We start from the raw sequence: 26,121 nt of genomic DNA, 5'->3' as shown, positions 1-26,121 counted from the left end.
TTATTTCTCCCACTGTATTAATAAGGAAATCGAGACATAGCGTTTGAATAATTTGCCCAAGGCCACATCACTAGTAAACACCAGAGCTGGTATTTAGAATGAGGCAATCTGGCTCTAAAGTCTTCATTCTTATCTACTTTAAGATCTCTATTTTTGGAATCAGAAGACAGGTGATAACCTGCCTGCTTCCTGCATTGCTAGTAAACTTGAATAACTGCTTGTTAGACTTCAAATTCTTCAAAAATCCAGACACGATCCCTAATAAGAAAAAAAAAGAAAAACAAAAGCTTGATGTCAGGGCTGTGAGTTCAAGCCCCACATTGGGCATAGAGCTTATGAAAGAAAGGAGAAGAGAGGAGAGGAGAGGAGAGGAGAGGAGAGGAGAAGAGGGGGAGGGGAAAGTGGAAGGAGGGGAAGAGTAAAGAGGAAGGGGAAGGGAAAAGAAAAGAACCCTATATAGGTAAGACCAGGAAAAAAGTCATAAATAGAAAATAATCTCGGGCACCTGGGTGACTCAGTGGGTTAAGCCTCTGTCTTCAACTCAGGTCATGATCTCAGAGTCCCGCATCCGGCTCTCTGCTCAGCAGGAAGCCCGCTTCCTCCGCCCTTCTCTCTCTCTGCCTTCCTTTCTGCCTACTTGTGATCTCTCTCTGTCAAATAAACAAAATAATTAAAAAAAAAAAGAAAAGAAAAAGAAAATAATCTCTTACCCCAAAGAAAACAACTCAACGTGGTTTTACAAAACTACTTAATGAAATCCAAGTGCAGTACAATTACTAGAAATACAAAAAATAGAAATCTCCAACTAAATATAGATAGTAGATAAATTGAAAAAAGATTGGTCACTACAGTGGCCTAGAAGGTAAAGTTTAAGAGCCTTTTAAAGAGCAAAATAAAAGCAGACAAGGAAATCAAGAGGGAAAACAAGCAACCAGAACAGAAAGGCAAGAGACCTAACATATAAACAATGGGCACTCTGGACAGACAAGAAGTATTCATGAGAGCTAAAAGACCTAATTTTGCATATTAAAAAGGCTCTCAGAATCCAGAGTAGATTGAATTGATGAGAAAACACACATACACAATCTGATAAAAATTCCTGAACTCTAAGACTAAAGAGCAAATACTATTCACCATCATTTAGAAAGAACAAAGCATTGAGAAAGAAAAAAAGAGCCAGATTCGCATTGGACTTACTGGTAATTCTAGAAGCTTGAAGACAATAGAATAGCATCTTTAGAATGAGAAAAGGCAAGATTCTTTACATTAGCCTGTCAAGTGAAAGAACAGTCTTTGAAAATGTGCAGTAATTCAGAGAATAGATCATTCACATGACTCATCCAGAAAAATATTAAAGAAGGGATAACAAATAGATAAACACATGGGTCTGATAAGTGAAAAGAAAGCCAAAATAGATACAAGTGGGCATGAGAAAGAAGACATAAAACATATTCAGCAGATATTCACAAAAATTATGAGAATACAACTAAGCAATTTTATAATAACAAATTTGAAAGCCTTTGATGAAATGGATAATTTTCTAGCAAAATATAATCAAATATGTGCACTCTGTATAAAATTGCCATCTTTATAAGAGATATAGTAAAGATGATTTTTTTTTTAAAGATTTATTTATTTATTTATTTGACAGAGAGAGATCACAAGTAGACAGAGAGGCAGGCAGAGAGAGAGAGAGAGAGAGAGAGAGAGAAGCAGGCTCCCTGCTGAGCAGAGAGTCCGATGCAGGACTCGATCCCAGGACCCCGAGATCATGACCTGAGCCGAAGGCAGCGGCTTAACCCACTGAACCACCCAGGTGCCCTTTTTTTTTTTTTTTTCAATTTACTACTTGAAAAAGGTTCCAGTACCAGATGGGAGTTACAACTTTTAAAGAACAGATAATTCTGTTCTTTTTTAAGAAAGTTATTGTTTAAATTAGAAAGCTTTTTCAGGGGCACCTGGGTGGCTCAGTGGGTTACGCCGCTGCCTTCGGCTCAGGTCATGATCTCAGGGTACTGGGATCGAGTCCCGCATCGGGCTCTCCGCTCAGCAGGGAGCCTGCTTCCTCCTCTCTCTCTCTGCCTGCCTCTCTGCCTACTTGTAATCTCTCTCTGTCAAATAAATAAATAAAATCTTAAAAAAAAAAAAAAAAAAGAAAGAAAGCTTTTTCATTTATTTTAAGAAATCAGAATAAATTTTTAAAAATATGTATTTTAAAATCTTTTTAAAAAAAAAAACATTTTATTTATTTATTTATTAGAGACAGAGAACAAGCAGGGGGAGGGGCAAAGGGAGAGGACAAGCAGACTCCCTACTGAACAGGGAGCCCCATGTGGGGCTCAATCCCAGGACGCTGGGATCATGACCCGAGCCAAAGGCAGACACTTTACCAACTGAACCACCCAGATGCCCCCCAAAATATATTTTTTATGAAGGCAAAAATTATAGTCCTATCTTACTGATATAGTTACACAATTCTCATCCAAAATTCAGCAAATAGGATGCATATATATGTGTACATATATTGAAAAACTAAAAATTAGTTTCAAGCAGGATTTGTTGTTTCAGGAATGCAATGGTGTTTGAATAACAGGAAATCTATCAACATAATCTATTACTGTAACAATAAAGAGTTAAGAGCATACATTGACATCAGTAAATGCCAAAAAGTTATTTGATGAAATTAACAGCCATCTTAATAAAAACTCAAAGTATAATAGAAAATAGAAGGAAACTACCTAAATTTAACAAAGACCATTTGTTTAAGAAAAGGACACCTGCTGGCTCAGCTGGTAGAGCATATGACACTTGATCTCAGAGTTGTGAGTTCAAGCCCCCACACTGGAGGTGAAGATTGTTAGGGTACGGAGTTGACCACCCCTCAATTAGACAGAGAACACTCTTGATAATGCAAGTCACACAGAGAGGTTTATTTCCAGCTAGCTGGGGTCCAAGTATCTGCCCAGCGCAGAGGGTTTCAACTAGGACCCCGAGCACTCAAAGCCAAGGGTTTATACATCATTTTTTAAAACATCCAACTCACAGTAACTTTCATTCACTTCAGAGACCATACATACTTTGGGCTTGCACCCCCCTGTGGTTTAGTAAGATAAACTCTTCAATATCTGTCCGTGGCCCATCCGCCTAGCCGCCCTGGAGGTTTAAGCTGATTAGCTGCTGCCCGGGTGTTGCAGTGTGGGGTACTTTCTTGGAACTAAAGCAGGGAGGGGGTCCCTGGAACTAAAGTAAAGTAGGGGAAAGTTTAGCCCTTGGGCCTGAGATGGCTGCCCAAGCTAAGATGGCTGTACTTATGCTAACCCACTCTTACAAGATTACTTAAAAATAAAATCTTAGGGCGCCTGGATGGCTCAGTGGGTTAAGCCGCTGCCTTCGGCTCAGGTCATGATCTCAGGGTCCTGGGATCGAGTCCTGCATCGGGCTTTCTGTTCAGCAGGGAGCTGCTTCCCTCTCTCTGCCTGCCTCTCTGTCTACTGTGATTTTTGTCTGTCAAATAAACAAATAAAATCTTAAAAAAAAAAAATAAATAAAATTAAAAAAAAAAAAACCAACCCTCTAAAAACAGCACAGCTAGTATTCTAAATGGCAAGCCAGGTAAACAATTTAAATTAAAATCAGAAATTAGGCATAGAATCACCCTATTATTCATTTAAAATAAAAATTTTAAAAGAGCAGTTTAAATATTCTCTTTCTGTTGATGACATTATATACCTAAGTTATTCAATAAAATATTAACAAAATTAATAAGAGACTAGTAATGTGTCAATGTATCAAAGCAATATACTAAATTCATTAGGTTTCTCGATTTCAATATTCTGACAGCAAGCACCTAGGAATAAAAAATGAGAAAAATATTCCACATTTTATTCATAATAGTAGAAAAACTATAAAATGTTTAGGAATAAGTAGATTAAATATATGAAGAAAAATCTCTAAAATTTTATTGATAGGAATACTATAAAAAACATTAGACCTGAAGAAATGGGAAGACACACTAGATTCTTAGATGCAAAGTTAGCTTAAAAATAATGTTTCTTGGTCCCCTCTCTCCCTCGGCGCTGCCTGCAGAGCTGGCAGCCATCTGTTACCGGGCATCATGGCTGCCCTCAGACCTTTGGTAAAGCCCAAGATTGTTAAAAAGAAGATGAAGGAGTTCACCCGGCACCAGTCAGACCGATATGTCAAAAGTAAGCGCAAATGGCAGAAGCCGAGAGGCACTGACAATAGGGTGTGCAGAAGATTCAAGGGCCAGATCTTGATGCCCAAGATTGATTACAGAAGCAACAAGAAGACAAAGCACATGTTGCCCAGTGGCTTCAGGAAGTTCCTAGTCCACAATGTCAAGGAGCTTGAAGTGCTGCTGATGTGCAACAAATCCCACCGTGCAGAGATAGCTTACAACGTCTCCTCTGAGAACCGCAAAGTTATTGTGGAAAGAGCAGCCCAGCTGGCAATCAGAGTCACCAATCCCAATGCCAGGTTATGCAGCGAAGAAAATGAATAGACAGCTTGTTGTGCATGTCATATTTGTGTTAATAAAGCCATAAAACTACAAAAAAAAATTTCTCCCAAAAGTAATTACTAATTTTTTTTAAAGTAAGCTCTATGCCCAATGTGGGGCTTGAACTCATGATCCCAAGATCAAGAGTCACATGTTGTATGGACTGAGGCAGCCAGGAGCTCCAGTAATATATTAATTAGTTGTTACCCAAATTATGTGTATTACAGAATTGGATAGAATATAACTAACATTTATGTAGAAGGTTAAATTCTACAGAACAGTCAAGAAAATTGTGAGAGAGAAGTAAGTACACTGCATTGAGATTTGTCTTATTACATTTTGAGCATTTAATACAAATATTCTATCAAATCAATATGATACTATAAAAAGACATATTTGATGGATTAGAATAGGGAAAAATCTTTTATACATATACATATGTGAATATATGATACTACAGAGGTGACAGATTAACTGGAAAGATATATTTTGTGGGTTAAAAGGCATATAACATTAAATTTACCATCTTAGCTATTTTTAAGTATACAGTTCAGTAGTGTTAAGTATATTCATATTGTAATAGATCTCTAGAACCTTTCACCTTGCAAAACTGAAACTACACTCTTTTCCCCTCCCTTCACCCCCTTCCTGTAACCCTTAACAACCACCTTCCTACTTTGTCTCTATGATTTTGACTACTTTAGAAGCTTTTTTTTTTAAAGATTCTATTTATTTATTTGACAGAGAGAGATCACAAGCAGGCAGAGAGGCAGGCAGAGAGAGAGAGGAGGAAGCAGGCTCCCTGCTGAGCAGAGAGCCTGATGCGGGACTCAATCCCAGGACCCTGAGATCATGACCCGAGCCGAAGGCAGCGGCTTAACCCACTGAGCCACCCAGGCGCCCCTACTTTAGAAGATTTATATGAGTGGAATCATATGGTATTTGTTCTTTTGTGACTAGTTTATTTAGCATAATGTCTTCAGGGTTCATCCATGCTGCATGTAGCATGTGACAGGATATCCTTTCTTTAAAGCTGCATAATATTCCAGTGTGTGTGTGTGTGTGTGTGTGTGTACACTACATTTTCAATTATTAATTTGTCAATGGATACTCCAATTACTTCCACTTCTTGGCTATTTGTGAATAATAATATTCAATGAACACAGATGTACAAATATCTCTGAGATCTGGCCTTGAATTAGTTTGGATATGTACCTATGAGTGGGATTGCTGGATCATATGATTTTTTATTATTTTTTTGAAAAAACTGCATACTGTTTTCCATAGTGGTTGTACCATTTTGCATTCCCACTAACAGTACACAAGTGTTATCTTTTTGAAGAGTATTGATTGTGGGGGAGCCTGGGTGGCTCAGTTGGTTAAGCATCTGCCTTCAGCTCAGGTCATGATCCCAGCGTCCTGGAATCGAGCCCCGCATCTGGTTCCTAGCTCAGCGAGAAGCCAGATTTGCCTTCTCCCTTTGCTTGCTGCTCCTCCTGCTTTGTGTTGTCTCTCTCTCTGGCAAATAAGAAAATAACATCTTTAAAAAAAGAGAGAGAGAGTACTGATTTTGTTAAATCTACTTGAGGATCACCTTGATCCATTTCAGGCTTATTATCAAAATTTATTATAGTAGATCAGGTCCAGCAAAGACTTTACTCTGTGCTTTTTATCCCTACTAAGTCCTGGCTCTTCTGAGGACTGTACCCAATGCCCTGTGTAGAATGAAGTCTCTCTACCATGACTGGTGAGAACATAAACTATTCCCTATCCTGTGGGAACTCCAGGAATTGTCTGCTTACTTCTTTCCAGTGGCTATTTCCAAGATTCCTCTCACTTATATGTATATCAATTCTTAATCATATATTTGAAGTACTCCTCTACAGTTCTCTGTAAGTTTCTCTGAGCAATGCCCTATTCTCCAGTTCTCTGTCTCAGAAGTTCTAGCCTTAACTCTGATTTCTGCCTTTTGAACTTTATTGGTAATATTCCTTTTAAATGTTGTACAGTACTGAACTGTGTTCTGGCAGGTAGTTAACTTACTTTTGGATCAAATTCATTTTTTCGAGGTTTGATTTGAAGTGTTTTAGGTGCATGTGTGTATAGGTGATCTTTTTTCTAGAACTAGTTCAGCTCTACCACTAAGGTGGAACCTCTGAGATCTCTACTGAATGACCCATTTATTCAATGAGACCTCTGCTTTCAGTCGGGTGGGCACTAGAATAATCTCAAGACTTGTTTGAGCTTCTGGAATTTTCTGCATTACAGCTCCTCTGTAAATGTTCCTTCCTCAGCAGTTGATCATTGCCTGGCCTCATGGAGTTTCACCCTTCACACACAGATCGATCACACAGATCGAAAGCTTCAAAGGAAGGACACCTACGCAAATTTCTAGAGTTCTTTTTCTAGCATCTTTCCTTCCTCTTCCGTGTCCCACCAATGTTAGCTGTCTTGGCACCCCTGCACTTTAATCATTATCTTCTCATCTTAATGAGACCTTCCTGCATTGTGACCAAAAATGGTCCACAGAAAGCCGGGTCAATTTTACTGCTTACCTAGTTGGTTTCTCCTTTGCTCAAAGATCACAGTTCTGTGCTTCCTATGTCTATTTGTTTCATTCCCCCCCTCTCCTTTTCTAATCGTTCATAGTTAGGGAAGAGGAATCCCAGAGCAGCAGAAAGATCTAGCCTTAACTTAATCAAACTGATTCTTAGTAGGAGTCCCTGATGTTCTCGAACTTAACAGATAAAGCATCCAAAAATGGTTGATAAAAGTGTCTTTGTTCCTAAATGCAGAGAAAACACATGAGGGTGGAAGCAGTAAAATGTTATTAATGCTGCTAAGTCCATAGTTCACTGAAAGATTTTTTTGTTTGTTTTTTGTTTTGTTTTGTTTTTAATGAAAACCACACTAGAGGAGTATCATGGGGACATTAAGGAGACAAATCTCGTTAATTTCTTTTTTTTTTCCCACAGAGCATCCTACGGGATTTACATTGGGAAAGAGAAGAATAGTTGAGTTTCAGCCAAGCTTTACCTTCTTTCTATTCAATTTTAATAAATAATGTAGCTCATAAAATCTGTGACTTTGAGAGGTTTTTCTGTTTGCTTGTATAGAAGTGACAACAAATAGTATAGTCATTATCAGTAAATGGCTTTCAAGTATTCATTCATTTGACAAAATATTTTTAAATGCCTATAATGTGCCAGGCACTATAGTAGGCACTGGGCATACAAAAACAAGAAACAAGTCTCTAATGTCAGGGCGCTTATGAGATAGTAAGAAAACAAGCTCTAGAACGTTTAATTATGATGCATTATATAAGTGCATAAATAAGAATATATATAGGGCGCCTGGGTGACTCAGTGGGTTAAAGCCTCTGCCTTCGGCTCGGGTCATGATCCCAGCGACCTGGGATCGAGCCCCACATCGGGCTCTCTGCTCAGCAGGGAGCCTGCTTCCTCCTCTCTCTCTGCCTGCCTCTCTGCTTACTTGTAATCTCTGTCTGTCAAATAAATAAATAAATAATCTTTAAAAAAAAATAAGAATATATATAAAGTGGAGGAGTTAAGAAGGTTGAGGAGTAAGGAGACCCTAGGCTTGCCTCATCCCTTGAAAACATCTGGATAAATATCAAATCATTTTGAAGACCCAGGAAATTGATCTGAGAAGTGAGAGAGCAAAACTGCACAACTATGGACTGGAAAAACTGCCACATCATGGAAGGTAGGAGCTTCAGAAAGTTGATTTCGGGGAGCTAAGAGCTGCAGATGGGGCAAATGGGAGGGAGCCCTAATCACAGAGAGAGGAGTGAGAGAGAGAGAGAGAGAGTATGCAAGGAACTGCACAAGAAAAACTCCTCAAAACCATTGACTGGGAAAGGGATTGAATACAAGTTTTTATAAACAGTGGAGCACAGAATCTGAAGTTCGGTGGTTTACACCATCGCCAGGGTCATGCCTGGTGGGTTTAGCTGTGCTCCAGTGGGGAAGGAGGTAGAGACCTGGGAGCTGGCAGCATGGTCTTATGATCCCCTGGGTTGCATTGGGAGAAGCAGTTCCCTTGCTTGGTGTGCATTTGGGAGTCGCAGTGTGGGGACAAAAGACCCACAGGTTCCACTGACCTGCCCTCCCCAGCACAGGAACAAAGGGACAGGCTGAGGGCAGCAAACTTTGGTGCTAGCTTTTAGCTCTGCTTTACCATAAACTCTGAACTGCTGCACAGTCACACAACCGATTTCTGGAAAAAGCCAGTACTGGCCACAGAGTAGCAAGATCCTCCCCCAGACGACCAGCACTGGTCTGTATCAAGCCTATGGCTAAAATCTGAAGTTTTGCAGTCAAATGCTCTACCCCTGAGCTATACCCCCTAAAATCTGAAGTTTTGAACCCAGCTGTGTGCCTGAGATTAAACACAGGAGTGCTATAGTGCCTAACAGCGGGACAGCTTGGATGCAGGCAGCGTGAAGGTGAGGATCTGGCAGAAGCCAGGGACACAGGAGAGATGATTGCTCTTCTGTGAATGCTTCATGAAAAGTGGAGGGAGCGAGCACCTCACTCCAGGGACAAGAGAGTGGGGCGACACCATTCCCTCTCTCCCCTCATCAGCACTGACTGATTTCATGGACAAAACAGCGCCACCCAGTGGAGGCCAGAGCTGCTTACAACAAGCCCCGCAGCCCTGTGCCCTGCAGGTACATCTCCACTAGGGCAAGTCCCCCTGAGAATCATAGGGGCAGGCCCTCCCCCAGAAGACTAGCACAAACCCCTTGCACACCCCAAGTCTACTGATCATGGAGTGCCACAAAGCTTCAGCTCTGGGGGAAATAGAATATAGCTTTATTTTATTTTATTTTATCTTACTTTATTTTAGATCTAGTTTTTTTTAAAAATAATTATTTTTATTAACATATAATGTCTTATTTGTCCCAGGGGTACAGGTTTGTGAATCGTCAGGCTTACACACTTTACAGGACTCACCATATCACATATCCTCCCCAATGTCCATAACCCCACCATCCTCTCCACAACCCCCTCCCCCCAGCAACCCTCAGTTTGTTTTATAAGATTAAGAGTCTCTTGGGCGCCTGGGTGGCTCAGTGGGTTAAGCCGCTGCCTTCGGCTCGGGTCATGATCTCAGGGTCCTGGGATCGAGTCCCACATCGGGATCTCTGCTCAGCAGGGAGCCTGTTTCCTTCTCTCTCTCTCTCTCTCTCTCTCTGCCTACTTGTGATCTCTCTCTGTCAAATAAATAAATAAAATCTTTAAAAAAAAAAAAAAGAGTCTCTTATGGTTTGTCTCCCTCCCAATCCCATCTTGTTTCATTTTTTCCTTCCCTACCCACCAAGCCCCTGACTCTGCCTCTCAAATTCCTCGTATCAGGGAGATCATAGGACAATTGTCTTTCTCTGACTGACTTATTTCCCTCAGCATAATACCCTCTAGTTCCATCCATGTCATTGCAAATAGCAAGATTTCATGTCTTTTGATGGCTGCACTGTATTTGGATCTAGTTTTTTTTTTTTTTTTTAAGATTTTACTTATTTATTTGACAGACAGAGATCACAAGTAGGCAGAGAGGCAGGCAGAGAGAGAGGAGGAAGCAGGCTCCCTGCTGAGCAGAGAGCCCGATGCGGGGCTCAATCCCAGGACCCTGAGATCACGACCCGAGCCGAAGGCAGAGGCTTAACCCACTGAGCCACCCAAGGTGCCCCTGGATCTAGTTTTTAATGAGCAGACCAATACACACTGAGGATTTAGGTTCCTTTCTTGTTTTTATAGGGTGTTTTGTTTTGATCTAGCTTCTTTTAACAACCAGACCAAAATACACCTAGGATCTAGCTGTCTGTCTATCTGTCTTTTTCTGTCTTTCTTTCTTTCTTTTTTCCCCCTCTTAATGTAGCCATTACACTCAGGAGGAGGAATACGACAGGCTTTCATAACAATCACATAGGTACACACAAAAATCATTGACTCAGACATAGTGACAAGCTGGAAGAATTCACTCCAACATAAAGAATAAGAAGAATTCACAGCCAGGGATTTAATCAGTACAGATGTATTGATTAAATTAAGTAAGATGTCTGAAACCATAATTTAAAACAATAATCATAAGGATACTTGAAAAAAAAGCATTGAAGACAATAGAGAATCCCTTACTGCAGAAATAAAAGAACCTAAAACTAGTCAGGCCGAAATGAAAAATGCTATAACCAAGATGCAAAATCAAATGGATGTAATGACAATGAAAACAGATGGATTAGACAAATGAATCAATGATGCAGGAAATAAAATTATGGAAAATAACGAAGCTAAAAAATAAGAGGGAAAGAAAGGGACTTAGGGACTCGGTGATTCCTTAAAGTGTAAGAACATTTGTATCATAAGATTCCCAGAAGAAGAGAAAGAAAAAGAAGCAGGTTTATTTGACTATATTATAGCTGAAAACTTCCCTAATCTGGAGATAGAAACAGACACTGAAATCCAAGAAGCAGAGAGAACCCCCATTAAATCCAACAAAAGCTGCCATCACCAAGACATATCATAGTGAAATTCACAAAATACAAGGAACATAAATAAAAGGACAAGGAAAGAATCCTGAAAGCAGCAAGGGAAAAAGAATCCTTAACCTACAAGGGAAGAGAGATTATGTTTGCAGCAGTTATAGACATAACTATAGAAACTTTTTCTATAGAAACTTCACAAGGCCAGAAGTGAGTGGCATGATATATTCAATGTGCTGAATGGGAAAAATATGCAGCCAAGAATACTTTATCCAACAAGCCTGTCATTCAGAATAGAAGGAGAGATAAAGAATTTCCCAGACAAAAACTGAAGGAATTCATGACCACTAAACCAGCCCTGCAAGAAATATTAAAGGGGATTTTCGAGTGGGAGGGAAAGACCAAAAGCAATAAAGACTAGAAAGGAACAGAGAGCATCACCAGAAATGCCAACTTAACAGTAACACAGTGTCACTAAATTCATACTTTTTAATAATCACTCTGAATATAAATGGAATAAATACTCCAGTTAAGGGGCACCTGAGTGGCTCAGTCATTAAGCATCTGCTTTCAGCTCAGGTCAGGATCCTAGAGTCCTGGGATCAAGCCCTGCATAGGGCTCCCTGCTCAGCGGGAAGCCTGCATCTCCCTCTCCCACTCCTACTTGTTTTCCTTCTTTCGCTGTCTTTCTCTCTGTTAAATAAATTAATAAAATCTTTAAATAAATAAATACTCCAGTCAAAAGATATAGGGTATCAGAATGGATGAAAAAAACAAAAACAAGACCCATCTATATGCTGCCTATAAGAGATTCATTTTAGACCTAAAGACACCTGCAGATTGAAAGTGTGGGGATGGAGAATCATCTGTCATGCTAATGAATGCCAAAAGAAAGCTGGAGTAGTGATATTTATATCAGATGAACTAGATTTTAAAGCAAACACTATAACAAGAGATGAAGAATGACATTATATCATAATTAAGGGGTCTACCCATCAAGATCTAACAATTGTAAATGTTTATGCCCCCAACTCGGGAGCACCCAAATATATAAATCAATTAATAACAAATATAAATAAACTTATTGGTAATAATACAATAGGAGGGGACTTTAGCACCCCACTTACAGCAACAGAAAGATCATCTAAGCAGAAAATCAAGATCATCTAAGCAGAAAAGGGCTTTGAATGACACACTGGACCATACTGGACTTAACAGATATATTCAGCTAAAGCAGACTATATCTGCTATCTGCTGCTTAAGCAGCAGAATACACATTCTTTTTGAGTGCACATGGAACATTCTACATCACAACAGGTCACACACTGGGTCACATGTCAGCCCTTAACAAGTACAAAATGATTGAGAGCATATCATGCATATTTTTCAGGCCACAACACTATGAAACTCAAAGTCAACTGTAAGAAAAAAAATTGAAAAGGCCACAAATGCATGGAGATTAAAGAACGTATTCATTCGGGATGCCTGGGTGGCTCAGTTGGTTAGACAACTGCCTTCAGCTCAGGTCATGATCCCGGAGTCCCAGGATCGAGTCCCGCGTTGGGCTCCCAGCTCCACAGGGAGTCTGCTTCTCCCTCTAACCTTCTTCTCGCTCATGCTCTCTCTCACTGTCTCTCTCTCAAATAAATAAATAAAATCTTTAAAAAAAAAAAAAGAACGCATTCATTCTACTTAAGAATGAATGGGTTAACCAGAAAATTAAGGAAGAAATAAAAAAAATACATGGAAGCAAATGAAAATGAGAACACAACAGTCCAAAACCTTTGGGACACAGCAAAAGTGATCATAAGAGGGAAATACATAGCAAAATAGGCACACCACAAGAAGCCAGATTCTCAAATACACAACATAACCCTACACCTAAAGGAGCTAGAAAAGGAAGAGCAAATAATGCCTAAAGCCAGCAAACGAAGGGAAATAATAAAATTTAGAGCAGAAATAAATGACAGAGACAAATAAAAAACCAGTAGAGCAGGTCAACAAAACTAAGAGTTGGTTCTTTGAAAGAATTGATAAAATTGATAAACTCCTAGACAGACATATCAAAAACAAAAGAGAAAGAACCCAGTAAATAAAATCATGAATGAAAGGGGAGGTCAAACCAACACCACAGAAATATAAACAAAAAATATTATGAAAAATTATTTGTCAACAAACTGGGAAATCTGGAAGAAATGGACAAATCCATAGAAACATACGAATCAGGAAGAAACAGAATATTTGAACAGACCCACAACCAGCAAGGAAATTGATCAGTAATCAAAAATCTGCCAACAAATAAAAGTCCAGGGCCAGATGACATCCCATGGGAATTCTACCATACATGTAAAGAAGAGTTAATACCTAGTCTTCTCAAACTATTCCAAAAAATAGAAAGGGAAGAAAAACTTCCAAACTCATTCTATGAGGCCAACATTATCTTGACTCTAAAAGCAAAAATCCCATTAAAAAGGAGAGTTACAGGGGCGCCCAGGTGGCTCAGTGGGTTAAAGCCTCTGCCTTCGGCTCAGGTCATGATCCCAGGGTCCTGGGATCGAGCCCGCATCGGGCTCTCTGCTCAGCCGGGAGCCTGCTTCCTCCTCTCTCTGCCTGCCTTTCTGCCTACTTGTGATCTCTGTCTGTTAGATAAATAAAATCTTTAAAAAAAAAAAAAGGAGAGTTACAGAACAACATCCCTGATGAACAACACCCCTGATGAATGCAAAAATTTCTCAACAAGAGACTAGCAAAATGAATCCAACAGTACATTAAAAGAATGATTCACGGGACGCCTGGGTGGCTCAGTTGGTTGAGCGGCTGCCTTTAGCTCAGGTCATGATCCCGGCGTCCTGGGATCGAGTCCCACATCGGGCTCCTTGCTCGGCAGGGAGTCTGCTTCTCCCTCTGCCTCTAGCCTGCCACTCTGTCTGCCTGTGCTTGCGCTCTGTATCTCTCTCTCTCTCTAACAAATAAATAAAAATCTTTAATAAAAAAAAAAAAGAATGATTCACCATGATCACATTGGATTTATTCCTGGGCTGCAGAGGTGATATTAAGCAACATAATATACCATATTAATAAAAGAAAGGATAAGAACCATATGGTCTCTCGATAGATGCAGAAAAAGCATTTGACAAAATACAGCATCCTTTCTTGATAAAAATCCTCAAGAAAGTAGGTATAAATTGAACATATGTCAACATCATAAAAGCCATATATGAAAGACCCACAACTAATATTCTCAGTGGGGAAAACTGAGAGCTTTTCTTCTACAATCAGGAACAAGATAGGGATGTCAACTCTCACCATTACTATTTAACATAGTACTGGAAGTCTTAGCCTCAGCAATCGGACAACAAAAAGCAATAAAAGGCACCCAAATCAACAAGGAAGAAATCAAAGTTTCACTATTTGCAGACAATTGTGCTTTATGTAGAAAATCCAAAAGACTCCACCAAAAATTGCTAGAACTAATACAGGAATTCAGCAAAGTCACAGGATATAAAATCAATGTAGAGAAATCTGTTGCATTTCTATAAACCAGTAATGAAGCTACAGAAAAAGAAATTAAGGAATCAATCTCATTTACAATTGCACCAAAAACAATATGATACCCAGGAATAAATCTAACCAAAGAAATAAAAGATTTGTACTCTGAAAACTATAGAACACTTATGAAAGAAATTGAAAAAGAACACAAAGAAATGTGAAAAAATTCCATGCTCACGGATTGGAAGAACAAACATTATTAAAATGTCTATACTACCCAAAGCAATCTATACATTTAATGCAATCCCTATCAAAATACCACTAGCATTTTTCAGAGAGCTAGAATAAATGATCCTAAAATTTGTATGGAACCACAAAAGACCCTGAATAGCCAAAGCAATACTGAAAAAGAAATGCAAAGCAGGAGGCATCACAATTCCAGACTTCAAGCTGTAATCATCAAGACAGTAAGGTACTGGCACAAAAACAGACAGATAGATCAAAGGAATAGAACAGGAACCAGAAATAGACCCACAACCATGTGGTCCACTCATCTTTGACAAAGCAAGAAAGAATACCCAATGGGAAGAAAAGATATTCTCTTCAATAAATGATGTTGGGAAAACTGGACAGCAATTTGCAGAGGAATGAAACTGGACCACTTTTCTATACCATACACAAAAATAAATTCAAAATGTTGAAAGACCTAAATGTGAGACAGGAAACCATAAAAATCCTAGAAAACACAGTCAGCAACCTTTTTGACCTTAGCTGTAGCAACTTCTTACCAGACACATCACTGGAGGCAAGGGAAACAAAAGCAAAAATGAACTACTGGGACTTCATCAAGGTAAAAAGCTTCTGCACAGTTAGGGAACAATCAATAAAACTAAAAGGCAGCCTGCAGAATGGGAGAAGATATTTGAAAATGACATATCCAATAAAGGTCAGTATCCACATATATAAAGAACTTATGCAACTCAATACCAAAAAAATAAATAATCTGATTAAGAAATGGGCAGAAAACATGATAGACATTTTTCCAAAGAAGACATCCAGATAGTTAACAGACACATGGAAAGATGCTCAACATCACTCATCATCATGGAAATACAAATCAAACTATGACAAGATACCACCTTATATCTGTTAGAATGAATAAAATTAACAACACAGGAAACAACAGATGTTGGTGAGAATGCAGCGAAAGAGGAACCCTCTTACATTATTCGTGGCAATGCAAACTGTTTTCCACTCTGGAAAACAGTATGGAGGTTCCTCAGGAAGAAAATAACTAGAACTACCCCATGATCCAGAGATTATTACTATGAGGCATTTACCCAAAGGATACAAAAATACAAATCTGAAAGGGTACATGCACCCCTGATGTTTATAGTGAATTATTAGCATTAGCCAAACTATGGAAAGAACCCAAGTGTCCATCAACTGATAGATAGCTAAGGAAGATGTGGTATATATACACACTGGAATATTACTCAGCTGTAAAAAAGAAAAGAAATCTTGCCATTTGCAATGATGTGGATGGATCTAGAGAGTATTATGCTAAGCAAAATAAGTCAACCAGAGAATGACAAATACCATATGATTTCACCCATATCTGGGATTCAGGAAACAGAACATATGTACATACGGGAAAGGAAAAAAAAAGAGAGAGAGAGAGGAAAGAGGGGGAGGCAAACTATAAGAGACTCTCTCTCTCTCTCTTTAACCATAAGAGACTCTTAATGATAGAGAAGAAACTGAGGGTTGATGGAGGGAGGTGAGTAGGGGGTGGACTAAAGGGGGTGGGTATAAGGAGAGCAATTCTTATGATGAGCACTGGGTGTTATGTGTAAGTGATGAATCACTAAATTCTATTCCTGAAACCAATATTACACTATACATTAACAATAACAACAAGAGAAAGTTCTCAATAATTTAAAAACAAAGAAAAAGAATATATATTGTGCATTATGGGAGCACAAAAAAGAGATACCTAATCCAGTTTAGATAGGAGTGGTTAATAAAGTCAAATGCAGTAGAAGGAGCGAGACAGATAATTAAGACATGTCTATTGGATTTTGTAAGATAAACATCATTTTTAATCATACCTGAAGAATGCTATAGAAACAAATGGAATGGTTTTTTTAACTGAAAAAGCAGAGATAATGCAATATAACATCTTACTTAAAACATGAATTTGAAATGGAAGACTCCTTTAAAGATAGAGATCAAGGGGCACCTGGGTGACTCAGTCATTTAAATGTCTGCCTTCGGCTCAGTTCATGATCTCAGGGTCCTGGGATTGAGCTCTGTGTTGGGTTCCCTGCTCACTGGGGAGTCTGCTTCTCCTTCTCCCTCTCCCTTTCCCCCTCCCCCTGCTTGTGATTTCTCTCTCTCTGTCAAATAAGTAAAATCCTTTAAAAAAATGAAGATGGGTCATACAATGTAAGATTAATATCTAGAGCCATACTGTTTCCATTTGGAAGCCGCCTTTAAAATTTCCTAATGTGATTTAGTCAAGTTACTTAACCTTAACCTCTCTGTACTGTGGTTCTTCTTCTCTGTAAACTGGAGATGAAACCAATAGTACCCACAACATAGCACTGTTATTGGAATTAAATTACTAAATACTTGTAAATAAAACTGTGGTACATGAAAAAGACTCAATAATTGTAGCTATTCCTTTTATTATTAGGCAAGAGAGTTGGAAGTTGAGCAAGAATATACCTGCTGATCTAGTTTTTAGTGATCTCAGCAGAGTCATTTACCGAGAGTAACTGTTGTGGGTTTAAGACCAGGAACACCAATTAAAAGCCAGAGGTTGTCAGACCAGCTTTAAAACAAAACAAAATTTAACTTTATGTCATTTATAAGAAACTCATAAACACAGATTAAAAGTAGAAAGATAAGGGCGCTGGGTGGCTCAGTCTGTTAAGAATCTACCTTTGGCTCAGGTCATGATCCAGGGTCCAGGGATCGTGCTCTCTGCTCTGTGAGGAGGGTGCTTCTTCTCCCTCTGCCTGCCAGTCCCCTGCTTGTGTTTTCTCTCTCTCTCTCTCTGTCAAATAAATAAATAAAATCTTTAAAAAAAAAGAAGAAGAAAGAAAAAGATAAACCATGCGAAAGATAATTAAGAGTGTTAAAAAGTGTTAAAACGTGTGTGGGGGTGTGTGTGTATACACACACATATTTATTTATTTAAAATTTTATTTTTAATTATTCTCTACACCAAATGTGGGACTTGAACTCAAAACCCCTGATCAAGACTTGCACATTCCTCCAACTGAGGCAGCCAGGCACCCCTACAATAGCTATATTAATATCAGACACAGTAAACTTCAAAACAAAGAATATCAGGAATAATGACAAGTATTACATAATAATAGAGGGATCAATTCTCCAAGAAGATGTAACAGTAGTCAGTGTATATGCACTTAACAACAGAGGTTCAAAATAGAGGAAACAAAAACTTGAAAAGAGAAATAAATCCACAACTGGTGTTGGAGATTTCATCACAGAAGTGTTAGATAGAAAATCAATATAGAGAAGATCTGAATGACCCTATCATTCACTTAACCTAACTGGCATTTATTTAAAAAAAAAAAAAAAACAACTTGTCAGTAAACTCTTTGATATCAGCCACAGCAACTTCTTTCAAGACACGCCTCCAAAGGCAAAGGAAACAAAAGTGAAAATGAACTTTTGGAACTTAATCAAGATAAAAAGTTTCTGCACAGCAAAGGAAATAGTCAACAAAATAAAGAGGCAGTCCATGGAATAGGAGAAGATATTTGCAAATGACACTACAGAGAAAGGGCTGATATCCAAGATCTATAAAGAACTCCTCAAACTCAACCCCCAAAAAACAGATAACCATGTCAAAAAATGGGCAGAAGACATGAACAGACCCTTCTCCAAAGAAGACCTACCAATGGCTAACAGACACATGAAAAAGTGTTCATCAAAAAAAGATCATCACTAACCATCAGGTAAATTCAAATAAAAACCTCATTGAGATACTACCTTATACCAGTTAGAATGGCCAAAATCAACAGTACAGGAAACAACGTGTTGGAGAGGATGTGGAGAAAGGGGAACCCTCTTACACTGCTGGTGGGAATGCAAATTGGTGCAGCTACTTTGGAAAATAGTGTGGAGATTACTCAAAAATTAAAAATAGAGCTACCCTATGACCCGGCAATTGCACTAGTGGATATTTACTCCAAAGATACAGATGTAGTGAAAATAAGGACCATCTGTACCCCAGTGTTCATAGCAGTAATGTCCACAGTTGCCAAACCATGGAAAGAGCTGAGATGCCCTTCAACAGATGAATGGATAAAGAAGATGTGGTCCATATATACAATGGAATAGTACTAAGCCATCAGAAAGGATGAATACCTAACTTTTGTATCAACATGGATGGGACTGGAGGAGATTATGCTGAGTGAAGTAAGTCAAGCAGAGAAAGTCAATTATCATATGGTTTCACTTAGTTGTGGAGCATAAGGAATAACCTGGAGGACATTAGGAGAAGGAAAGGAAAAGTGAATTGGGGGAAATCAGAGTGGGAGACAAAGCATGAGAGACTGTGGACTCTGAAAAACTAAATGAGGGTTTTGGAAGGAAGGAGAATGCGGGGATGGATGAGCCTCATGGTGGGTATTAAGGAGGGCCCGTATTGCATGGAGCACTGGGTATGGTGCATACACAATGAATTTTGGAACACTGAAATAAATAAAATAAAATTAAGATGTTAAAAAATACATAAAAAAGAAGAAAAAAATAAAAATTTAAAAACAAAACAAAACAAAACTTGTCCCAACAGCAGAATGTACATTCCTTTCAAATACACGTAGAATGTTCACTAAGACCAGATTCTTGACCAGGAGACAATTTAAAACAAATTTAAATAAACATCATATAAACTATAACAAATTATTATTATTTTTTAAAGATTTTATTTATTTATTTGACAGAGAGAGATCACAAGCAGGCAGAGAGGCAGGCAGAGAGAGAGGAGGAAGCAGGCTCCCTGCTGAGCAGAGAGCCCGATGCGGGGCTCGATCCCAGGACCCTGGGATCATGACCTGAGCTGAAGGCAGTGGCTTAACCCACTGAGCCACCCAGGCGCCCCTAAACTATAACAAATTAAAATCCAGAAAGACATATGGCAAATCCTCAAATATCTGGAAATCATATGACACATTTATAAGTAACTATTAGGTTTATACTGCTACTATAACAAATTGCCACAATTTTAATGGCTTAAAACAAAATACATTTATTATCTTACAATTCCATAGGTAAGACATATAACATGGGGCCCCACTTGCCTTTTCCAGCTTCCAGGGGTCACCTGCATACCTTAGTCCCTGATTCCCTTTCTATATCTTTAAATCTGGAAATGCAGGAGCACATCACTCTCACCTTGTTTTTGTTATCACATCTTTTCTGCTTCTGGCTCCCACTTAAGGATCACTGTGATTACATTGGGCCTACCTGGATAATCCAGCATAATCTCACTATTCTAAGGTCAGAAGATTAGCAATTTTAATGTCACCTGCAACCTTAATTCCCTTTTGTCATATAATGTAACACTTTCACAGTTTCCCGTAATTAGAGGCCAGGAGGGGAAGAAGAGGGACATCATCCTGCCTTCCACAATGATCACTGGGTCAAAGAAGAGGAAGTCTCAAGGGGAAAAAGAAAACCATATATATATATGTGACTTTCGTTTTTCAATGTATTTTCACTATATAGTGAAAACACATTGTGTTAAAATTTTGTGGATGCAGCTATTAGCTATTTAAATACTTATAATAGCAAAGAATAAAGATCTCAAATCAGTAATCTAAACTTCTACATTAAGAAACTGAAGAACAGGGGCGCCTGGGTGGCTCAGTGGGTTGAGCCTCTGCCTTCGGCTCAGGTCATGATCTCAGGGTCCTGGGATCGAGCCCCGCATCGGGCTCTCTGCTCGTCAGGGAGCCTGCTTCCTCCCCTCTCTCTGCCTGCCTCTCTGACTGCCTCTCTGCCTGCTTGTCATCTCTCTCTGTCAAATAAATAAATAAAATTAAAAAAAAAAAAAAAGAAAGAAAGAAACTGAAGAACAGGGTGCCTGGGTGGCTCAGTGGGTTAAGCCGCTGCCTTCGGCTCAGGTCATGATCTCAGGGTCCTGGGATCGAGTCCTGCATTGGGCTCTCTGCTCAGCAGGGAGCCTGCTTCCTCCTCTCTCTCTCTCTCTGTCTGCCTCTCTGCCTACTTGTGATCTCTGTCAAATAAATAAATAAAAATCTTTAAAAAAAAAAAAAAGAAAGAAACTGAAGAACAAATTAAACCCAAACCAGTACAAGGCAGAAAATAATAAAGATAGAAATCGATGAAATTGAGAACTGAAAAAATAATTGAGAAAAATCAGCCAAAGCTGATTCTTAGGAAAAAAATGAATAAAATCGATAAATCTCTAGGAATACTGGCCAAGGAAGAAGAGAATACATAATAACCATTATGAGGAATAAAAGGAAGATCAGTAAAGACCTACACACATTAAAGACTAATAAGGAAATACTATGAAAAACTCAAACTAGAACCAGAAGTAGACTGAGTCAAGTTTGTTAATAGTGATAAAAAGGTATAGGTAGAAGCTGAAGCCAGAAAAGAAAAGGAACTAATAGGTAGTCCCGAGAATGAAGTTGATTACTATGAACTTGCACAAAATCTAGATGGCTCAGAGAATTTTTCCAGAAGTTTACTTGAAGGTTGGTGTTGTGTGATGATGCTGTGGAAATATAAGGATATAAGACAATAATGGATGGTGGTAAAAGAAGAGTTTAGATCCTCAATACAGAGTCCAAAACTGGTGGTTTTGGAAGGTAGGGATATGAGGGAGCTAGAAGTAGGGGGAATGGAGAGACCGAGATAGGGCTGCTAGATGGACTCAGGATGGGGGTAAATATTCTTTTTTCAGCAGCTGTTCTTTGACCAGCCTCATGGAGTTTCATCCTTTATACACAAGATTGGAATTTAGTCTAAATGATTTAAGGGAGGTTCACTTATGCAAATGGAGTGGGGAGTCGACCACGTATGAAGGTTCAAAGAATTAGACATTTGTACAAAAGAAAAAAGAGATTTATTGAAAATGAAGGCAAAAGAGAGCTGGTATTTGGAGGGTTGGTCATTTATTTTATATCTACCATATTCTAGACATTATTCTGGACACAGGATATAACAAATGGTAAGCAAGGCAGACAGATCTTTACTACCTTACAGCTGACAGCTTTAATACTGATAAATAAATATGTCATTATAACATTTAATGATACATGTAGGAAGTACTTAGAATGTTGCATAGAGGAATGGTAAGATTTAAAATGACGCCGTACCAAGCAGGAGTGAGTGACCAATAGGAGAAAACACTTAAGCAAGTGATACTGAAAATGCTATAATCCTCAGTATATATGTTCTTACAGACTTCCCATGGGAACATCCACAGCTTTCAAAAAGCTCTCTAAAATCATAAATCTTATGTCCCATAAGAGTTCTCAACCAAACCAAATATTTCACCAGAACAAAACGATTTATCTGTTAAGAGTCTTTTCCATCACTCTACTGATTTATTTCTCAAGAAAATGGAAAAGTATAGCCATTCAGGCCTAGTTTAAGTGGACAAGTCTCTAGAATTTCCAGCTCCGTACAACTTCTGACATCTAGTTTAAGCAGCAAGCATACTGGCCTGACTCATGCTCTGGTTATCTCAAAATACAATTTATAAGTATAAATATAATACACATCACAAGTAAACAAAGTGGCTTCCTGTCCTCACTTTTTAACTGTTGAGATCATATATTTTTAGTAGAAATTGGTAAGTTCTGAGAATCTCAAAGTTTGGCTTAAATTCCTTCTTCTTCTTCTTTTTTTAAGATTTTATTTATTTATTTGACAGAGAGAGATCACAAGTAGGCAGAGAGGCAGGCAGAGAGAGAGGGAAGCAGGCTCCTTACTGAGCAGAGAGCCCAATGTGGGGCTTGATCCCAGGACCCTGAGATCATGACCTGAGCCGAGGGCAGAGGCTTAACCCACTGAGCCATCCAGGCGTCCCCTTAAATTCCTTCTTTGACAAAAACATGTAAAGTTTCTTGAGACACTATATTTTTGGAGATACTTTTAATTAATATTGTCATCTGAGGGACAAACAGCTTGAAAATGATCCTTTCCTCCCTTCCGTTGGAGCACAGATCTTTTGGAATATTCTTGTTTTCTATAACTTGGAAGAAAATCTCCCAATTTTTTTTTTTTTTTTCACGTGGAGGCAATTCTGAGTTAGTGTTGAGTGTAAAGTGGCCAACCTGGTAAATTTCATTGAGCTGCTTGTGCCCCTTTGTGGCCGGTGCTTACAATTACAGCTTAGTACTGTTCACCAGCCAGAAGCATCTGAATTGTTGTTTCAGATGCGTGGTTGCCTCTAAAAGCTGGAAAGAACCACGGAGAAAGAGGCCCCTAGAAGCTAGAGGCACATGGGATGCATGCGACTAGTGGATACCTTAGCAAGGACCAGATTCTGGTTGAAAGCAGAAGGATGTGTGGATGCCAAGTTGGCATCAAACACGGCCAATACACATTATTGTAATTGTTTCTGTGTTGCCTCTCACACTAAAATATAAGCCCCATAAAGGAGAGACATTTTGCCTGGCACTCCACAAAGGTTGCTGAATGAGCAAATAAAGGAACAAATGGGTTTAGTGTGTGTGTATGTGTGTGTGTTTTAAGATGAGCATGGAGCCCAACAGCGGGCTCAATCTCACCACCCTGAGATCATAATCTGAGCCCAGATCAAGAGTTCCATGCTTAACCAAATGAGTCACCCAAGCACCCACAAATGGGTTTAGTTTGTAGCAAGCTCACAGATGATAACTATTTTCTTTCTATTGCTAATTAGTCTTAGTAGATGGAAAATGCTGATAGTTCTATTTAACGAAGTCCCACATGTCCAAGAGAATTTCTCAAACTTCAGTACTTTATAGGTTTAGCTTTATTTGTTTACTTGTTGTAATTAATAAATGTTAGTTGAGCATTACATTCCAAGGTCTAGATTTTTAAAAAGTGACAGACACAGTTCTAGCCCCCAAAGAAGAGCATATCAGATTACAGTGTTATCCTCCTCCAATCCATTTTTCAAATTATAGGCAGAGTAATTTTCTTTAAAAGTTAAATCTGATTGTGCCCGCCCCTTAATTAAAACTCTTCATTTGCTGAAAGGCCCTTTCATTATTGGTCCCTGTCTTCCTTGCCAGTCTCAGTTAGAGCTCTCTTCCTCTCTGCATTCTTATCACAGTTTGAGTTGCTCAACCTTCAATGCTCCTTCCTATGTCAAGACTGTTGGGCATACTGTTCTCTTTTCTTGCAAACCTGTCCTCCCTTCCGGCCTAGGTTACTCCTAACCAAAGGCAACAATCTCTGGAACAGCTTCCCTGGCATGCAAAACCAGTTGGGTCCCAATACAGCTTTGCAAAATACTCTGAACTGCTTTATCAAGATAAAAGCATTCATCGTGTAAATGACTGTCTTCCCCTGCTAAAATGTAAGCTTTTTTTTTTTTTTTTTAAGATTTTATTTTTTAGCACTCTTTACACCAAACATGGGGCTTGAACCCACAATCCCAAGATTAAGATTTGCATTCTCTACCAACTGAGCCAGCCAGGTGCTCCTAAAGTGTAAACTCTTGATGAAGGGGACATTGTAGGTTGTTCAGTATCGTGCCTGGCACGTGGTGGGCACTTTCAAACATTAGTTGAATGAATGAATGAACTACCAGGTTTGAAGTGGAAAGGGAGCCTGATGAATAATAATGTTTGCTTGACTGACACCAGATTTCTAGTTGTAAAATTTCAGAAACACCACTAGGTTTTTGGGAAGAGTGCATTTCGTAAAAGAAGGAGAGGCAGATCAAGAAATCTAAACAATCATTGGGGCGCCTGGGTGGCTCAGTGGGTTAAGCCACTGCCTTCGGCTCAGGTCATGATCTCAGGGTCCTGGGATCGAGTCCCGCATTGGGCTCTCTGCTCAGCGGGGAGCCTGCTTCTGCTTCCCTCTCTCTCTCTCTCTGCCTGCCTCTCTGCCTACCTGTGATCTCTCTGTCAAATAAATAAATAAAATCTTAAAAAAAAAATCCTCTTTAAGAAATCTAAACAATCATCAAACAAACCAGGTCTCTCAAGGTGGAATCAACAAGGAACATCAGAAGCTTCACGGAAGAGAGAAAAACAGGGTAGCTAAGACGTAGTGACTTAAGGTGTACTGTTCTTTCATTCATTCAACGCCTATTCCGTGCTTGGAACTTGGGACTTAGAAATTCAAAGGCGGGCAAGTCTTACACAGTTCTTGTCCTTAAACCTTAAACCTATAGCGTCCTAAGAGACTGTATTCGGTCTAGTAACTTCCGTGAGGTGCTGCTAAGGAAGGTCTGTAAGCCAGCGTCATGAAATACTTCACTTGAGGGTAGGGGAAGAGAGGGGAGGGACACAGAGAAGATGGACGCGTGGTCAGGCAAGCCTTTCTGGTTCAAGCTGAGAACTGAAAGATGAGGAGGAAGCCTGGCGGTCTGGGGAACTGAAGGAAGTTCAAGAGTTAGGATTTGGGATCTCACAGAAAACGTCCAGAGACCGAAGTGTACCCCGGCAGGTTTGCCTTACAGCGACCCCGCGCTGTGAGAGGTCATTAGCCTGGTGAACACTCCCTGGGCAAGCACGTAACGTTCTGCCCTTCCACATTCCAGCAGAACTGGGTTTACCTCAAATTATCCATTTCTTAATCGCGCAGGCTTCCACCAACTGCAGAGCGGCGGTGACCCGCAGACGGCCAGGGTCGGCCGGAGACTGCGCGGAGGAACTGCACTCACTGCCAACTCCACCCCGGGAAGAGGCCCCAGAAGCCCCACCCACGTCCAGGCACGTTCTCCTAGGCCGAGTCCCAGGAGCCGCCCGCGACCGCGGCGGTCACGTGACCCGGAGTGTGACGTAGGAGGAAGGAGACGCCATTAGAGGGAGGCGGAGAGGGAGCGCTCTTCGCCTTTCCTCGGGTGTTTGACGTGGTGGCGGGGGCCCTTCATTCTCGGACTTTCCTCTGCCCTCTCAGGCTTCGCCCCGAGGCGGGAGTAGAGACAGCGGCTGGGGTTGGCGGGTCGGTGCGGAGGGGCCTGCGCCGGCCGCGGTTGTGAAGACGCTGCGGCGGCTGTGGGGTGCTCGGCGCAGCTCTAGGGCTCGGGCGGCCGGGAAACGGGATGGCTGCGGCCGGCAGCGGCGGCGGGGCGGCGGCGGCGGGTAGAGCCTACTCGTTCAAGGTGGTACTGCTGGGGGAAGGCTGCGTGGGAAAGACGTCGCTGGTGCTGCGCTACTGCGAGAACAAGTTCAACGACAAGCACATCACCACTCTGCAGGTGCGGGCCCCAGGGAGTGGAAGGTGGAGCCTTGGGGCCCCTACCCCTTCGGGGCTGTGAGGACTTCGCTGCCATGGCCCGCTGGATCTCGGCTTACAGATCTCAGGCCTGTCACCTCCGTCTTCGAATTGCCTTTCTGAATTCGCCCTAGGGAAACGCGGGGTCGGGCATCCT

The 26,121-nt window shown here is 40.1% G+C and overlaps 1 protein-coding gene, 1 long non-coding RNA gene and 1 pseudogene across 3 annotated transcripts in view; 2 read left to right on the top strand and 1 right to left on the bottom strand.

The window, feature by feature from the left end:
• LOC309870520 lies at positions 1–25,454 on the bottom strand. Its single transcript, XR_014314638.1, has 3 exons — positions 25,303–25,454; positions 506–650; positions 1–258 (listed from the first exon to the last, which is right to left on the bottom strand). It is a non-coding gene; the product is annotated as an uncharacterized lncRNA (long non-coding RNA).
• LOC309870364 (large ribosomal subunit protein eL32 pseudogene) lies at positions 4,115–4,554 on the top strand (annotated as a pseudogene). Its single transcript has one exon. The product of its transcript is annotated as a large ribosomal subunit protein eL32 pseudogene (transcript).
• Positions 25,455–25,501: 47 nt separating the features above from the next.
• RAB21 (RAB21, member RAS oncogene family) overlaps positions 25,502–26,121 on the top strand; it is a 36,199-nt gene continuing 35,579 nt past the window's right edge. Inside the window, exon 1 of the mRNA XM_082742852.1 lies at positions 25,502–25,947. Coding sequence (XP_082598978.1) covers positions 25,792–25,947 — 156 coding nt within the window. The 5' untranslated portion in view covers positions 25,502–25,791. The remainder of the gene's footprint in view (positions 25,948–26,121) is intronic.

The sequence above is a fragment of the Mustela nivalis genome (genome assembly GCF_964662115.1).
Source record: "Mustela nivalis genome assembly, chromosome: 7".
Taxonomy (NCBI): Eukaryota; Metazoa; Chordata; class Mammalia; order Carnivora; family Mustelidae; genus Mustela; species Mustela nivalis.
This window is presented reverse-complemented; position numbering and strand designations above follow the sequence as displayed.